We start from the raw sequence: 17,927 nt of genomic DNA, 5'->3' as shown, positions 1-17,927 counted from the left end.
TTTTTTTTTTTTTTTTTTTTTTTTTTTTTTTTTTTTTTTTTTTTTTTTTTTTTTTTTTTTTTTTTTTTTTTTTTTTGAAATATTCCAACAAACCATATGGCTTGTTGACACCACCACAGCTGTGGTAGGTTGGTTCGCTTAGTCATTGATGGATTACTGAGATATTGCTCACTCATCCATTGACGAGCGACGTGATGTGATGCTGGAACAGCTAACTATGTTATATGCTGTTATCTAACTTGTAAATCTCATACAATAGTAATAACCTTGGCTTTGGAGCTCCCACTTATCATGGAAGGTAGTTTATAATTTAAGGATGGTATTGTAATCGAAAATCAGTCTGATCCTTCTACTGGTACTTCCGGTGAAGTACAACAGTCTGGGGTTGCCCTGGATAACAGGCGGAGTCCAACATGTTTTACGTTAAATAACAATTTTAAAACAAAGTGGAATTATTTGGTTCATGTTCTAAAAAGCATGATTATTTTAAAAATAGTAAAAAAATACTTGTCAGGAAGCTTAAAAAAAAAATCCCGGTTTAATGGTAAATAGTTTTCCTTTCAAATAAAGAGCTCAAAATCCTTACGATTTATCATCTATACTTAAAATGTAAAGTACAGAATTTTAATATACAAACAATACTGTAATAACGCCATATTTCTCACAAAAATCTTAGTTTTTTTTAATAATAAGATTTCTTATGATGTTAAGAAGGGATAAAACTAGCGCAATCTTTTTTTAATGGCTTTATTAGCCAAAGATTATGAATAACAGTAATTTGTGGTTATTTATATACCAAAACGGAGGGTCTAATTATAATGAATATCATATAATATTTGCTCTTGAAAATGAAAACATCAGCGGATTTAGCTCAGTTGGGAGAGCGTTAGACTGAAGCTTCTACTTCTAGTCTTGTAATCTAAAGGTCCTGTGTTCGATCCACAGAATTCGCATTTTTTTAAATTTATTGCATCTTTTCAATTTTTTTGATCCAATTTTTTTTTTTTTTTTCAATCTAGCATCCATATAATATTATATCTGAGTTTAGATGTACATTTTATGAGAGAAACAAAATGAACTATGCTCATTTTTACAGGTATTAAAAAGTTATTACGGTCTCCCCTTTTGGATCAGTTTAAAAAAGCTTGTAATTATAATAGGTATTATGATGCTATCTCATTATTTCATAAAATTTATGGACTGAAGGTGAAACCTTTGATTTCCGTCAACACAATTCAGTGTGTCTATTCGATATCAAAATTCTATAAAGAAATTGCGATATTCAAACTAATCCAGAAAGCTATTGATTGTGATGATTCTGGAAATGCCTGTTATTTGCTTTCGTTATCATATAGCCATAATCAAAGAATCAAGCTATTGTATGATCCATCAAAGAGAGACCATAGCCAAAGACAGGTACTCGATACTAATTTGACCAGTTTAAAGGTCTCTGGAAACTCTAGGATTATTGAAAATCTTTTAGTGAAGGCTATCTCCCTCAATCAATCGGAAGTAGTGGAAATGATTTACGCCAATGAAACCCTTTCAAAGCACATTAATGGGAGAGATGGAATTGTGTCCTTGCTAAATACACTGATGAAAGGCAAAAACCTCACGGTATTAGAGTGTAGAGGTGGATTAGAGAAATTGATGCATTTATTTGCTTGCAACTCTCACAATAACCAGAAATTACTACTTGATGTATTGATAAGATACCGAGATGAACATGAATATTACCCTAATAGAAAGACTCAGGTACTATACATTTTGGAATCCCACTTATCACAGGGAACTATGAAAGAGCTTTGGTTTAATATTGACCACATCAACTCAAATTATTCTAGACACTTTGATGTTTCTTACCGCGATATTTCCCAAATGATCAACGATAATTTGTTTCATAAATTTTCAAAAGAGAGGAACGATACTGGATCTCCAAGGAGTCAAGCATACAAGTTCATTCAAAATTTGTATGATGAGATTTATCCTAATATTAAGGAGCCCAAAAGCAAATTATTATTCGTAATGTCATTGCTTGGATTTCAATCTCACTTATACTCTAAAAACTTGAGCAATTTTAATGATTTTACTAGAAATTTGGTCAGGATTGCTGGAAATGATGAGGTATCGTTTTCCAAATATATAACGAACAGCACATTCATAGATCTCATCATTCAGTCATGTCATAAGATGAATTCCTTAAGAGGCTCAGTTGAATTATTTTTGATATTGAAGAAACTTAATAAATTAGATAATCACAATTTTCCAATAACCGAGAAACAGTTTCTAGTATTTGTACGAATTTTGCTTAAGAATATCCAGAAATTGGAAGATACTGCTATGGGAATGAAATTGTTATTATATTTTTTGATCAATTACTTCTCAAGATACCATACCTTGAGTTCAGAAATCTATATTACAATATTGAAAACACAAGATTCTCAATTAATTGATGCTGTCCATCATTTAATTATTAACAAGGATAGGGATTACGATCACTTACTTGATATATATTCCATTAAGGAATCAGAATTTACAACCATGAATGATAATTTGGGATTAGATGATAGTGTGCACCGAATCTTGGGTCTATTTCAGAAATTTTCGGATTTTGATAAAAATATATGATACATGAAGTTTATGAAGATTCAACAATCAGTTGAACTTTGTGAAAGATACGATCCATTTTCCGTAAGAAGTCATTTTCTGGATCAGTTGGTCGAATCTTTATGTTATTGACATGATACAGTGGTAACATGAGATGGCCCAATCCTTCAACCTTGATATTTTTGTAGTTACTGCTGTCAGCTTTTATAAGTTGCCTAAAGTGTTTTTTGGTCCTGGATCCATTAGAATTTGAGTTAAGTTTTAATTCACGTAAAAACTTTAATATGTTACCAGGAACTTTTAAATGACCTGGGTTTACATCTCCACGTAGTGAGGGCTTCGGGGTCATAATGTTGCAGAGATCGGGGCACAACTTATCTAATAAACTCTTTGGCAGACTTTCATTCTGATAGCAGCGAATCAAGTAGGTTTCAAGAAAGAATTGTGCCATCTTGAAATTAGTTGCTCTAAATCCTGATATAATTCCAGATGAATATATCGCTTCTAGCACATTATGAAAATCAAAATAAATTTTTAAGGGATGTTCTTTTAAAACAAGATTCTCTGATTCTGGTGAAATGAATTTCCTAAAGAACCTATATATAAATGGTGCACTACCAGCGTAATTATAACAAACTTTCCCAAAAAAGTGAACCAAAAAGTCCTGACTCAAGATAGAAAATTTGAGAAGCTCAAACTTAGAAGAGTTGTCAAGGGCAGAGCGACTAACCTCATCAACAAAAATCGAAATATTGTCAATCTTCCTGAATGTGGAAGTATTATTTTTATAAATAACACTAAAAATTCCCAGCGAGACAAATCTTTTCACTATGAATGATGTGTCTGACGTCAAGACCAACCCCATAATTTTAGAAACTACCTTCAGTGAAACATTTCCTTGTAAATGTAAATCAAATAGCCTTTCGATGAGCGGTTCACTGTCAACTAACAAGGAGGTATCGATGCTGTTTAAAATGGTCAAAAAATTATCTATCTGATTTTCATTTTTTTCAACTCCCCTCAAATATACATCACCTATGGCATTGATTGAGGTTTTTTGCAAGTTACACGAATGATGCTTATTCAATCTTTTAAGTAACAATATGATAACATCATAATTTTTTGTCTTTTCTAAAAGTATAACTAATAAAGCTGGTGGCAACGAACTGAGTAAATAGTTGTAATGCTTTACTAATATTTCAAAGCATAGAATATCTTTCTTGAAAATGGTTTTCTTAAACAAATATGAGACCTGTTTCGAGGACAATAAAATGCTCTTTTCAAGTATTCTAGATTGTCTAATAAGAAATTCAACATTTTCAGAATCGCTATTATCAATTGCCAAGTTCACAAATTTAAAAAAATCCTTGCAGCCAATCACATTAAGCTTAGGGCTTCCTGAATTCCTCTGGTCTATTTCTAATATTGATTTGAATGTACCGATTGCAGAAAAATAATCATTCCTTGAAATTGCAAAATTTAACAAAAATTTTTGCTTCATGAAATCCAAAGTCATAATCATGTTTTCCTTGTCATATGAAGCATATCTTGCCAATTTGGAAGCAAATAATTTGTATCTATTTATGTATTCCAAATATCGTACTATTTGCCCATCGCTCGGATGGTTTTCAATCAATAGTGCTCCCATACTTGCCAATATTTCATAAATACTTTCACGTTTGGCATTAGATAGTATCAAATGTCTAGTGATGGTCTTTTGTTCCTGTTCCAACATGACAAAACAGTATTCGAATAGCTGAAAATCGTACAGGGGATGATTGTGCAAAATGTGTCTAAAATTCTTCAAGATCATCGTGTGATATAAAAGATAATAATCATTTGATTTGGAATCAAGATAACCAAGCTTATCAAGTCTATTGAGCGTGACATAAAATTTGACGGAATCATTTTTAGTTTCTTCTAGATGGTTGAGTGTGTTTTGGAGTTCTTTTTTTATTCTGGGTGTTTTGAAGTTATCGTTAGATGGAAGCTCTCCTAATGTATCACTGATAGTCAGCTTATAATGACCAAAAGACCGGGGAAATATTCTATTCAAAAAAATTGTATTAACGGAGAGAGTTCTCCGTACTGACAACATTTTCAGAATGCTCAGCCTGTTTGTTACAATCTTGTGTACTATTCATCGTACACACCATGATTTGGAATTAATAATTTTTGCAGTACCAGCCTCACAGAGCCAATTACGCGGGTGATTGAGGATGTCACACATCAGCCGGGCAATCGAAGAATCTTTTGACGGAAACCATCGAAAAGTTCAAAGAAGGAGAGTTTTATTTACTCTGGTGAGATAATACTTGATAATAGAAACATACCTCATCGAAGATCAACACATCTCTTTTTGCTCTTTCATATATTGAAGACTTTGAATTACCTTTCTGTCATTCCTTTATTCTTTTTTTTTTTTTTTTTTTTTTTTTTTTTTTTTTATTTTATTATTTTCATTTCGTTTTCAATTTGTCGATATTTTGAAGGAAGCCTCAGCTGGAAGAAATTAGACATAGGTATTGTGACAGCTACTAATTCATATTATTTTATTAGCTGAGCCAGTCATATCAACTATAAACAACAACAAACAAATCCGTTTTATATCAATCTTGAATTGTTTTTATATCGGTCATGAGTTCGCCTACCCGCAATGAGGAAAAGCATCAAGATGTATCCGAGGATAATCATGCTCATCAAAAGTCAGAGAGCAATCAATCGAAGACTATCAAGCTAGATACTTATTCTACTGAAAAAAAGCCTAATCTTTTGCGGTCTCATAGTTTATATAGTCCTCTTAGCCCAAAATTTGGCTCATCAGATAATCATGCTCTAGGATTTAGCCATGAATTTTCTAATGCCCCTCAATCAGCAGTTGCAAATACTTCGCCAACATCTAATGTCCATCTCCCAGGAAGTGCAAAACTTCAGAGATTCCCATCAAGTAAACAAAATGAAATTATGAGAAAGAATTCTTCTAGCAGATATCCAAAGAAGACAAGCTCCATCTCATCTAATGCATCAACAATTTCTTCGCCTTCATCTCCTTCTTCGACGACGCTGACCAATTCTATTCTTCATCATCACCACCATCATCCATCAACAACAACTATGCAGCGACAGCTGTCTGAGCAGTACAAAGTTCGTTATAAAGTTCAAGAAAAAGCATACATCAAGAAAATGAATAATGAATATACAGACGACTATGCCACAAAAGCTATTGATACCAACAAAAATTACTTGGATATAATGGAGTCTGATTCTGAAGGTGAATTTGAATCAGATTTTCCTTTTGATGATTCAGAAATTGATGATGAATATGAAGTTATGGATTCAACGCTAAAAAGGTCTTCTACCCTTCCTGATACTCCATATGGCCTGCTGGAAAGCCAAACAATGGAAAATACCCCACCTAACAGATATTCAGAGCAACAAAATACTTTGCATATGCAACAGCAATTGTTCAATAAGGAGTATCTTGAACCTAATTCCCCAAGTTTTGGTGGCACTGAAGAAAAGACTTCACCAGCTCAATTATCCATGCATAGTCCTCCCTCAGTTCCTACTGCTGCATTAACCTTATCTAATGCTCATGGAAGAATGGACAAAATTGTTTCAGATTTAGATAACAATTTGCCTCTTCCAGAAGCGCAGTTTTCTGATAACGAAGCGGCCGGTCAACTATTATTGACTACCGACAATACCGACCTCATTCGTCCTTCAGCATTTGTTGGAAAACCAAAAACCTTGGCTGACTTTGAGACAATCACTGGAGAGCCTGACAATGAATTCCAAAAGATTTTTGGTGACGCAGATGCGGAAGATGAGGAGGACCTTAATATTACTTACGCCACAGAGATTTCGAGAATTAATGCAGATAAAGTAAATGAAGCATTTCAGATCGATGATAGCATTATATACCCATTGATCAAATCAAAACTCAAGCCTGGGTTACTAGAAGATCAAAAGTTTTTGGAAAGATTTGAGTGGCAGGCAATGCTAGGGGTGGTGGTCAAAAGTGATATTGTGAACGATGAAAAGAACAAAATGTTGAAGAAATTAAATTTCGGTGCCAATGAGGAAAACACGAACATCGTGAATGCTCATGGCGAGTCTGTTTCATCAAGTATGTTCATCATCCAGTGCAAAAAAGATGTGTGGTTGTCCTTGAAGGCCAAAAGATTTGGCCACACTGAGTCAGAGCAACGGGAAATTTTGAGTTTTAGTAGAAGTTTGATGGACGAAGTTATCGAAGAAATTTTGAACTTCAAGTATGATGAAAAACCATTAGAGAAAATTTTCTATTCTACATTGATCATTGAAGGCCATTTTGATGATTCTGTGGATTTGAGTATTCTCGAGAAAGAAAATTACAAAGAGATTTTGCAATTGACTGCTCAACAGACACATAAATTGAATGCAATGTTATACGAGGATGCTGGTGCGGTTGTCCAAGCTTTGCTTGATAAGTATGATAATTGTGAACAGCTTTGGATGTCGCATGAGGAAATGGAAGCTGCTAAGCCTATTATCAAGACTGAAGGATTTGCTAGGAAATTAGAGGCAATGATTAGCTGGAGGAACATTATCAGTGCACTTTATTTTGAAAAATCAACCTTGATCAATTGGTTTAAAAGCGAAACAATATACCGTTCTAATGACAATTCAGGACGCGGGGATAGCCGCTCAAGTCTTTCATCGAATCAATTTTCTCAGGAGTTCAATCATCGCCATTCCTCATCTCTGAAATCATCAATATCGCGTCACAATAATTTCGACGAATCACAACAGGAACAACTGAATTCTGAAGATGGTAGCAACCGTACAGGAAGCCTTAGCCCAACGATAGCCAATGAATCGGTAATATCTGATGGCGATGACGGAATGCAATATTCATCTGATCAAGAAGTTGCAAAGTTCCACGATATCAATGAATTAGATGCCTCATGGTTTGCAGAAAACATTTTGGCTTATAAGAATTTATCCGAAGTTGTTGATAAAAAGCTCTTCAGTGTCATCAATCCATGGACTAGAAAGGCTAAGGAGTCTTATGTGAGCTCAAAGGAAATATATCAGGAACTGAATTTGCCATCATTTTTACCAATTCTATTGGAGCTCGTGAAATTTCCATCTAATTTGATGAAGGAGGTCCTCGGTATTAGATTACAGTATGCTAAAAATGTTTCTCAGCAAACGTTATTAGGTATCGATCAAACAATCTATGATTTCAAGGTTATTATTAAGTTGTGTTTCCAAGTCAAAGAGAATTTATTTAAATTTTTGAATGGGGTGCCGGATATTAACTTGGAATATTTGGAAATTGACTATGAGGAACAAGACAATCTTTTGTTGGATTTCACTGACTATTTGCTTGTATTGTTACATAGAAAATTGTTGGACAGTTCCCGAAGCATCTATTCTTTCACGACCTACGAGGAACCAGAGATTCTTGGAAGACAGTGGGACTTTTTGAAGAACATTGGATACTTCTTGGAAATTAATTCAGGTTTCAAGGTATCGAGAAACTTTTTATTTTTAACTTGCCGCTTGTGTGTCCGATTATTGAATTATTTGGAGCACCAGCTTGATAATCCACAACTTAATGTGAAACTAAAGTTTATTAAATGGTATACAACTACCTTTGATAATTTTAGTAACTTGAAACGTCAACTTACAAAATTAACTAATAGTGCCCTTCGAATGGTCCAAAACTCTTTAATTTTGCACTTGAACTTCAATAAAGATTATCAAATTGCCAAAGCGTTGATCCACTACTTTCACAAAGAAAACCATGTCATGATTGCTATTAATGGTAATGAGAATTTGCACGACATTTTGTATAACAAGGGGAAACCACAAGAAGAGACAAATGGCGCGAGGGCTTCGAGAAAAAATCTTCGAGTATATGTGTTTGGAACTGAAGATCTTCTTGATGTTCCAGAAAAAGAAATCATTGGTTCACTCCAAGGCTCCAAGCTTGGAGCGGATATAGAGAAACCGTCACTTGATGCTTTAGTAGTTGGTACAGAAGGTGCTCAGGTACTTGAATATACCACCAATGAAGGGGGAAAGCCCAACAAACATTTTATGGCTAGCACTATTTACTCTGGGCATACGTCTCCAAGTACTAGCGAGGTTGAATCCGTTAGTACCGTTGATAAAGATTCTATTACCAAAAGTTACAATGAAGAGAAACGTTTCCACAATGTGCCATACTTGATAGTTCTTCCAGTGATTCGTAAGATCCCTTGGGAGGGCAAGGTGCGGAACATTGTTATTCAAGGAGATAAAAAGTCAACTTTCCCTAAATTGGTCTCCGCAAGATATGGTAATGCTTTATTGATCGCTCATGGATCACCTTTGAATTTACCAGCTGCTAAAACGACTCTCATAAATAATATGAAAAAGCACTATGTGGAGGAAATTAATGTTCTGTCCGAATCTCTACTGGAGACAGCATCACCAAGACATAGTATTGACGCTGCAGTGAAAATGTTTGATAGATTAGCTCTCGAAGATGACGAGGAGTCAATCAAGGAAGGCACTAATACACCTCAAGTATCAGATTTACTATTAGATAAGAAAATTGTCAAACTTATCAAAACCTTGAGAACAGAGAAAACCTGTAGTTTGCTACAAATTCAAAAGGAGTTGGTGCGTATCAACAAGAATTTCAACCGAATGTCATTTGTTTGTTTGAAGAAGGGATTGGTGTTAAAAGACCAAATTCTTGAGCTTATGGCCCGTGAAAGGGAGCCAGATCAAAGCTGTTTGGAAATTCTTAATAATTTATTTTACGTTATCAGAGATACCAGTTTATCGTCTCTTCGGAATATTGAAGCAGATGAAGTGGGTGAGTTTATGAACTTAATGATCGAGTTGAGTATTGAGTGGATCAAGGTTGTTGTTGACGATTGTGCCTCCAAGGAAAAGAAGACCTTTAGATGGTGTGTTTCTGCTCTTGAGTTTGCTTTATTAGTTTTCCAAAAGTTCAACATTCTTTTGTTGACAGATGAGCAATTCAAAATTTTGAAGACAAAAGTGGCAGGTTGCTTGTCGTTGTTGATTTCCCATTTTGATATTATGGGTGCAAGATCAAACAAGGCCGACAGAGTGTTATTATCCTATTCCAAGTTACAAAAGAAAGTCATTCAAAGAGAGAGTACTTTGGCGTTACATAAGAATTCTGAATTGAATGAAAAGATTATTCAGCTTGATAATCAGTTGACTGAGAAATTGCGCAAATATAAGGAAGTTGGTAAAGTTCTTGATGATAGGAAATCTGAAAATAAATTTTTGACCTATTTATCATCAAGTTTCTTCAAGTTCTCATCTAAATGGCAAAAAGGTGATTACTTGGGTGGGGGTACCTTTGGTTCAGTTTACAAAGCCACCAATTTAACTAATGGTAATGTTATGGCAGTCAAAGAGGTCAAGTTTCCAAATAGTCAATCTGTGGCAAATATTGGGAAAGTAATAAAAGATGAAATGACGGTTCTTGAAATGTTGGAGCATCCTAATATTGTTCACTACTTTGGTGTGGAAGTTCATAGTGATAAAGTTTATTTATTTATGGAATTTTGTGAACTTGGGTCACTTGGGTTTTTGTTACGTCAAGGTAGAATTGATGAAATGATGACTAAATGGTATACATTACAAATGGTAGAAGGTTTGGCCTATTTACATCTGAACAATATTGCTCATCGAGATATCAAACCAGAAAATATCTTGCTCAATCGTCTTGGTGTCATTAAGTTCGTTGATTTTGGTGCTGCTAAAGTAATTGCTGCTTCTGGCCGCACTCGGGCAATGACGGCAACATTACCAGGACAAGCAGGTGTTACTGGTACACCAATGTACATGTCCCCAGAAAGTATAACTGGTCATGGTAACGATGTTTTGGGGAGCTCGGACGTTTGGGCCCTTGGCTGTTGTGTTCTTGAGATGGCCACCGGTCGCAGACCTTGGGCAAAACTTGATAATGAGTTTGCGATTATGTATCACATTGCTAATGGGAATAAACCACAATTACCAGAAGAAGGTGAACTTAGTGAAGAGGGTATTAATTTCCTAAATCGCTGCTTTGAAACTAAACCAGAAAGCCGTGCGAAGGCTGCAGAATTGATCAACGATCCATGGTTAGCCGAAACAAAGGCACTTCATGCTACTGGATATGAAAGTAGTGCTTCTTCTGATATAATGGAATTTGCCTAGTGTTTCTTTCTCTTTTCTTTTTTTTTTTTTTTTTCCTTTTTCTGATTCTCTCATGCCTACTTTTTCTTCTTTTGTTTCTCTCATTCCCTCGATTCTGCTACTATACTAGTTTGATTTCAATTTTTTTTATTTGTTTCATTTTGTGTTTATATGTTTTTCTTTTTTGTTCTTTTATATGAATATGTAAATTTATAATGGAGGGAACGTTTTTAATTTGTGTCATATTTTTATCTTTATCTGTAGCCGATTGTATTTTTTGGTCTTTGCGCACCGCACATGATCATCGCATGCTTCTTCGCTTATAAAAAGCTTGGAAAATTTTCTTCGGAGACGGCTTTTAGTCTCGTTTCTTTAGAACCTTTGTATTCAGAACCAAACCGAAGAGGTATTGTCTAGTTACAATTTATCTCTATCTTTTTCTAGTAACTGGCCCACTCACGCCATTTACTTTTTTACTTCTTTCAACCAATAAATAGAGTTGACACTTTGGGGAACCAAGATTCTGATTATTACTCATCCATCAAAAAACTTTAAAACCAGCAAATGTTTGACGAATTTGCTGCTCCACCATCGCCGGTGGTTTTGAATGCACAAGCTGTTAGTGGTATATTAGGGTATGTATTTTTTGTGTTAGAGTTTTCAGTTTTGAGCTGAATTGGATATATTAAAGCCTTGATATTGGAGGCGTGTGACTTGCTTTTTGCGAAATCCTGAAACCCATTGCTAACAAAATTTCTTATAGCTCCATATCTATTGCCTGCTGGATCATTGTTTTTGCCCCACAAATATATGAGAACTTTTGTCGTAAAAGTGCTGACGGTCTTTCACTACTTTTTGTTGTTCTTTGGCTTATCGGTGACATTTTTAATGTCATTGGTTCCATTGCTCAGAATGTTTTGCCAACCATGCTTATTCTTGCGATATACTACACACTCGCCGATATTGTTTTATTAATACAATGCCTCCTCTACGGAGCCCACAAAAAAGTCGATCCAATCCACTTGTCTCCTGCTAATCCTTTATCTGAAGATGTTTTGGATGAAATGATCAACTCGTCTGATAGCACCATCGATGAAACCCGTCATCTCTTGGCAACCGATAGCGAGCGTCAAGCACCAGCTAAAAAGAAGAAGACCACTGCCACTTCTAAATGGAAATCGGATTTGTATAATTTCATCTTGATTGCTTTGGTATTGGTCTCTGGTGTTCTTGGATGGTACATTTCTTACATTAGATCAAGCCATCATGACACAAATACCCCACCGGATCATAATCATGACAACCGTGACGATGTCGAACTAGATCCTATCGGCCAGTTCTTTGGATACTTGTGTGCCGTGTTCTACTTGTGCTCTCGTGTTCCTCAAATCGTGTTGAACTTTAAGCGTAAGTCTTGTGATGGCATTTCCTTTTTGTTCTTCTTCTTTGCTTGCATTGGTAACTTCTCGTACGTCGCTTCCATTTTATGCATTGGTGTCAGCTGGCACTACGTTGTCGTGAACATGAGTTGGTTAATTGGTAGTATTGGTACTTTATTTTTGGATGCTATTATCTTTGTCCAATTTTTTATCTACAATGAAGAAAAAAACACAGATGATTACGAAAGTATTAATGATGATGTTGAAGAATATCCATAAACTTTAGCTGTTATATTCTAAACATTTAGGGGTATGAATTACGGAATAGGATCAAATTTTAATTTCTATTTTTATTGTCCTACCCGCAAGGAAATGTGATAGAAAGAGCAAACCTGCACAAAGATTCCCTCTCCTCTTTTCTATAAATATTAAAGTTGTCATTTTGTTTTTTCATCACATCTTTGGTTATGTTTGTTTTGATTATTATTATTATTATTATTATTGTTATTATTAGGTTTCTCTTCTGAATGTGTACAATACGTCTTTTATTTTTATAACGGCCATGTCGACATGAATAAAAAAAAAAATCATACTAGCGACTGTTTGTAAGCTTCCATCAACAACTGGTAATGCTCTTTCTCAGCACAAGCAATATTCCCATCAGCTTGAGATGTGACATTGAATAGTACATAGTAGTTGTTATACAAGAATCTTTCACGTTTCTTGGAGGTAACTTCCTTAGGGGCAACATGGGCGCTCAATTTATTGAGTACGTTCTCATATTCATTCCGCAAACGCACAATGCTTGTCAGTAAGGGTTCAGTTTCTGGAACTTCAGGTTTTGATGATGTATTCAAAGAAGCAGCACCAGAGGTCTCAGAACTCTCCGACGCACCTTTTTGATGTGATTTCAGGATCTTGTACTCCCCTGACAGCGGAGTAGCAGCCCTAGAAAACGAATTGGTGAGATCTGAAATGAGCGATGGATTTGAGGTGTCAATGGCGGCAATTTTAAGAAGTGATGTAAGTAAAGTGGCAAATTGCTGCGTAACTGGATGAACAATAGTAGATTGGCCCAGAGCAAACGCTTCAAACATGTTAGACTCTGACGATGGACCAGTTAATGAGCTGAAATATGAATTAGAAGAGTTTTTGATAAGGGCTTTCTTAATGTTTTCACAATTGGCATCAACAATCAATTGATATTTTGGCCATAAGGTAATTAATTGCAAATTGAAATAATTTTCCATGACAGGTATTTTTCGATGTTGGAGTTTGAATAAGAAAATTTTTGTAAGTTTGATGCAAATAAGGATCGAGTAAAGATCATAATTGGTATTATTAGTCAAGTAAGTTTTAGTAAAATTGATACCAATCTGAAAAATTCCTTGGAAGATCTCCTGGAATACTTTTGGAAGTTCATCCTGGTTGGTGATTTGGAAAAATTCGCTGAGAAAGAGGTATTCAACGGTACCATTGTCTATGATGGCAAGATTAAATGAACGATACGGTGTTTCGAGCCAGTAGGTCAAAGGATTAGTTTCTGCAATTTGAGCAGGTAATACGGTTGGGTCATCATCAGTGAGGATATTCAAACGATCTTCTACTGAAAAATAATTACTATACGCGACTGTAGCTGGTCTCTTTGCATTCATAGCTGACTTGGTTGTTGAACTGGTAAATGGACTCAACCATGATGTGGACTTCGTAAACTTTGCAGACGAAGTTTCAGTGGAATCACCCAGATCACTCGCTTCCATAGATGAGTTTCCTAGCAAATAGCCCTTGTCAATATTATATATTTTCAATTTTTCAAGAGAATACAAGTACTTCCCAAAGTTTTTATAATAATACCATCGTACCGTCAATATATAAGCTTGACGAAGATCGACCGCAAGAGGCTCATTATGTGTAAGTAAAAACTGGAAAATTTCTTTTGACTTTAGTAAGTTTTTTTGAAGAACTTGTAGAGTAAAATTCTTGCTATATCTGATGAGCTTCAATTTGTTCACTAGGAAATCTTTAATTTTTTCAACCGATTTGAGAATGCAGAGGTCAAGCAAATGCTTCATTTCATCAAGGAATTTGGTTAGACTTCGAGGGTCAATGGATTTGTCATCGGCTTTTGATGATTTATTGTATTCTAGAATGTCTTTCTGATAACGATGATGCAATTCCAATTTCAAATTTAGATAGCTAAGATTATCACACCAAGCCACATTGACGGGATCCTTGAGAATCGAGTTGATGATGTCTGGAGAGATAATAAGATCGGTAACAATAGGGACCAATGTTTTCTCGAATTGAGAATTGGCGCTCAACTGATTGTCTAATTTTTCGGATTGATTTTTCAAATTATTCATTTGAGCTGACAAGTTTGAGAGATTGTTTTCAAAGTTGCCAAGATAACCAATGAGCTCCTCAACCAAGCCCTTGGAGCTTTTAATATTCTTCTTCACTTTGAGAAACTTCCTCACTTGGCTATTGTAGTATTTCTCATCTGCTAGCTTCATGTCAATACTCCTAAGCGATTCCATATACTGATTCTCCACTTGATCATCTGTTAACAAGTCCTCTTCCAGAGCCACTTTGGGCATTGATGCTGGTGTGATTGCATCAATTGGGGCGTCATCTCCCAAAATAAGTCTAAGCTTCTCTAGTGAAGAGTGAGTTCCCGTAGCCATTTAACTTGCAATGTGTTGTTGCCAACATATATCCCAAAGTGTTGGTGCTGCGGTATTCGAATTTGTGATCATTTTGTGGTTGTAATCGCAACCAGGGCTCGCAACATCACGATTTTTCAGCGCCAAACAAAAGAATCATCACGGTAATATTTTGACATTTGCTACCATAGTATTGAGAAAGCACTTAGCTCAGAATGGGAGAAACTAAGGATCTCCAGATTATTCTTTCAGAGATTTATCAACACTCCTATACCCCAGATCATGATGCGCGAGCCATTGTGTATGTTTTCTGCATAAGCAGCGTATTACTTACTATCTTGAAGAAACCGATATCTACTTTCCTTCTTCTTCTTCTGCTTCTTCTTATTTTTTTAACAGAAAACTAACTCTTAATACTAGGTTTGATATAGGGGAACAAGCTAAATGTGGTGATTGGAATGGCTGCCTTTTGGCTGTCGGTACTAGTGACGCCAGTATTCTGATCTTCAACCCGGTAGCCCTCGATGACATTTATACTTTACCAACAAAGTTCCAAAAACAATATATCTTGGCCAAAACAAAGATCGATCTTTCCAGCGTGTTCAAAAGTTCTGTCGATTTTCTTCAGTTTACCAGCCGTTACCTTCTAGCTGCGTCGGTAGACTCTTCCAAGATTATTTTGATCAACCACGTAAGTGATCAACAGTCTTCCAATAATATGAAACTATCTGATATCAAGCATCAGGTATTTGATTTGCCACCTGGGTTCATTAACTCTATGGATGTCAATGATGATGGTGTGATTGCTGTTGCCATGGACTCTAAACAAGTGATGATCTACAATTGCAATGACATACAACCTACTCCAATGTCATTTAGACTTACCAATATTCCAACCATGGTTCAGTTTGCATCGTTTTATAATAGGGAGTACCTTTTGATATTGGAAGCGACAAATATTGTGAAAATACTTGATTGGAAGTCATATGAGTGGCTTGTTTCTATTTACCCAACTTCTTATGATTCAAACAACGCGAAGTCCGAAGTGAGTAACATCTTCACCACTACAAATGAGCTTTTGATTCTGGGACTCAATGGCTGGTTCAAAAAATATGATTTGAATGAGATCATTGGAGGTGCGGGATATACCAAGCCTAGCCTGAGTGGGACACTTTTTGGATTCTTGAATCCAGAATCATCACCGACACCCGTGACAATTTCTAAGTCTACGAACTCTTTCAACAATCCACAAAAAAAGTTAGCAAATATCACCAAACAACAAATACTGGTTTATGACTTTGATCGGGTTTTGAAAACCTCTGCGGGTGGCGATAATGGTGTTGTTGATCCAAAGGTGATTAAGGTGAACTTGCCGAGTTACGAGATTTGTGCAGGAAGCATTAGTGAAGATAACGTTGTGGCCATAACCAGTGGCACTAGGCTATTATTAGTTTCTTTGAATAATTGATACGACAGATAGTAATTTTTGAGATTTTAAAAACCATTATTATGCTCTTTGTCCGTAATTATTATTAAGGGTATTTATATAGATAACGGCATTTGGTTTGTAGCACTGCTATTACCTGAGACATGTAAATACACCAATTTGCAAGCAATTCATGAGAGGAAGGAGTAATAGCAAATGAATAAAACAAATACATAAAAATCACCTAGAAAGAAATGTCAATTCCTCTATTTTTATTCACTTACAATTGTGGTAAAAGTGCCGAGGACATTTGCAGTGATGCGGGGCTGACTGCCTACAGCAATTTTGTCGATAACCTCTTTGCCAATATACCGGGCTCGAAAGCTTCTGGTGATCATGCTAAACTTTACGTTTTTGCGTTCCAAGAACTTTGTTCTGTGCTTAATGGTTCCTTTCCTGGGATTGTGGGGCCTAAACTTTCAAAACTTGGTGATATAATTTTGGATGTTCTTAGATCAAAGCACGGTCATGATGTGGATTTCACCCTCATCACCAAAGCTCACATTGGGGCAATCGGACTCTTGGTGATTAGTGACTCTCCGCAAAATATAAAGAGTATTCGTAAAGCAGATTCTAGCTGTGGGTACTTTAGATCATCTCTTAAAGGTGGCTGTGGTGTTAGACTCACCTTGACTCATGAAGATGATGAAACGGAATTCACATTTGTATCGTGTCACTTGAATGCCAATGAGGGGACTGAGAAGTACAACCGTCGAAACCAGGATTTTTATGATATTGTGAGGTCCATGGACTTTGGTGATGAATGGAGTGTTTTAAAACCAGATTCCCACTGTTTTATCATGGGTGATTTGAATTATCGTGCAACTGCCAATATTTTCAAAACGGATTCTTCTACTACTAAGGACCAAGCAGAATCAGCTGCCGATACTCTTCTACTCACCTCATTTAAAAATCTCGAAGAAGTGGATGAATTAACATGTGCTCGTAATGCAAACCAGGTCTTCTGGGGGTTTGACGAAGCCCCAATTAAGTTTCGTCCAACTTATAAGTTCTTCGAAGGAACCGCAAAGTATAATTCTAAACGTATACCCCTGTGGTGTGATAGAATTCTTTATCAATCTTACAAGTCGCCAGTGGAGGATGTTGGATCATCGTCTTCTACTGATCTACCTGTACCAAGCCTGGATAAAATACTTCCACCTGTAAAGGTGATTTCATATTCTTCAATTCCTGAAATTTCTCTCTCAGACCACAAGCCAGTGTACTTGTCAATCAATGTCCCCTTCAATGCTCCAAAGTCTGTTATCGATTCCCAAGGATTGCTTATCTCTCGCCAAAAATCCCAAGGAAGTTTGATTCTCAAGCCAACGGTATGGGATAAACAATTTAATCGTCGTTTCACTTATACTGCTGATACCCTTATCGGTTATGGTTTATGGGGCACCTGTACACTAAAGGGACGTCTTTTATTTTTCTTAGTACTCGTGGCGGTATTATTATTCATTGATTCTTTATAACTTGTCTTCTTCTTTTTCGTAATGGATATTTTCAATTTACACGCAGCTTGATTGTAAGGGAAAAAAAAACTTCATATTTATTATTTGGGGGCAAAAATCGTTACTTATTTAGTCTATA

At 35.8% G+C, this 17,927-nt stretch overlaps 7 protein-coding genes across 7 annotated transcripts; 5 read left to right on the top strand and 2 right to left on the bottom strand. All coding sequences in view use genetic code 12, as the record gives it.

The window, feature by feature from the left end:
• Positions 1 to 1,080: 1,080 nt before the first annotated feature.
• On the top strand, positions 1,081 to 2,628 carry DASC09_061530 (uncharacterized protein; the record flags this gene model as incomplete). Its single annotated transcript, XM_064999737.1, has 1 exon — positions 1,081 to 2,628. The coding sequence occupies one exon, from the start codon at positions 1,081 to 1,083 to the stop codon at positions 2,626 to 2,628; it is 1,548 nt and encodes a 515-aa protein (XP_064855809.1).
• Positions 2,629 to 2,638: 10 nt separating this feature from the next.
• DASC09_061520 (uncharacterized protein) lies at positions 2,639 to 4,705 on the bottom strand (the record flags this gene model as incomplete). Its single annotated transcript, XM_064999736.1, has 1 exon — positions 2,639 to 4,705. The coding sequence occupies one exon, from the start codon at positions 4,703 to 4,705 to the stop codon at positions 2,639 to 2,641; it is 2,067 nt and encodes a 688-aa protein (XP_064855808.1).
• A 539-nt stretch (positions 4,706 to 5,244) lies between these two features.
• DASC09_061510 (mitogen-activated protein kinase kinase kinase) lies at positions 5,245 to 10,824 on the top strand (the record flags this gene model as incomplete). The annotated part of the gene is made up of 1 exon (XM_064999735.1): positions 5,245 to 10,824. The coding sequence occupies one exon, from the start codon at positions 5,245 to 5,247 to the stop codon at positions 10,822 to 10,824; it is 5,580 nt and encodes a 1,859-aa protein (XP_064855807.1).
• A 543-nt stretch (positions 10,825 to 11,367) lies between these two features.
• DASC09_061500 (PQ-loop repeat-containing protein) lies at positions 11,368 to 12,461 on the top strand (the record flags this gene model as incomplete). Its single annotated transcript, XM_064999734.1, has 2 exons — positions 11,368 to 11,438; positions 11,567 to 12,461. The coding sequence occupies 2 exons, from the start codon at positions 11,368 to 11,370 to the stop codon at positions 12,459 to 12,461; spliced, it is 966 nt and encodes a 321-aa protein (XP_064855806.1).
• A 308-nt stretch (positions 12,462 to 12,769) lies between these two features.
• On the bottom strand, positions 12,770 to 14,866 carry VPS52 (Vps52p; the record flags this gene model as incomplete). Its single annotated transcript, XM_064999733.1, has 1 exon — positions 12,770 to 14,866. The coding sequence occupies one exon, from the start codon at positions 14,864 to 14,866 to the stop codon at positions 12,770 to 12,772; it is 2,097 nt and encodes a 698-aa protein (XP_064855805.1).
• A 194-nt stretch (positions 14,867 to 15,060) lies between these two features.
• DASC09_061480 (uncharacterized protein) lies at positions 15,061 to 16,313 on the top strand (the record flags this gene model as incomplete). The annotated part of the gene is made up of 2 exons (XM_064999732.1): positions 15,061 to 15,146; positions 15,266 to 16,313. The coding sequence occupies 2 exons, from the start codon at positions 15,061 to 15,063 to the stop codon at positions 16,311 to 16,313; spliced, it is 1,134 nt and encodes a 377-aa protein (XP_064855804.1).
• Positions 16,314 to 16,525: 212 nt separating this feature from the next.
• On the top strand, positions 16,526 to 17,809 carry INP54 (phosphoinositide 5-phosphatase INP54; the record flags this gene model as incomplete). Its single annotated transcript, XM_064999731.1, has 1 exon — positions 16,526 to 17,809. One exon carries the CDS (start codon positions 16,526 to 16,528, stop codon positions 17,807 to 17,809), a length of 1,284 nt encoding a protein of 427 aa, XP_064855803.1.
• Positions 17,810 to 17,927: the final 118 nt, after the last annotated feature.

The sequence above is a fragment of the Saccharomycopsis crataegensis genome, assembly GCF_037102585.1.
Source record: "Saccharomycopsis crataegensis DNA, jcf7180000000098, whole genome shotgun sequence".
NCBI lineage: Eukaryota > Fungi > Ascomycota > Saccharomycetes > Ascoideales > Saccharomycopsidaceae > Saccharomycopsis > Saccharomycopsis crataegensis.
The sequence above is the reverse complement of the archived record's forward strand: the minus strand, read 5'-3'. Positions and strand labels throughout refer to the sequence as shown.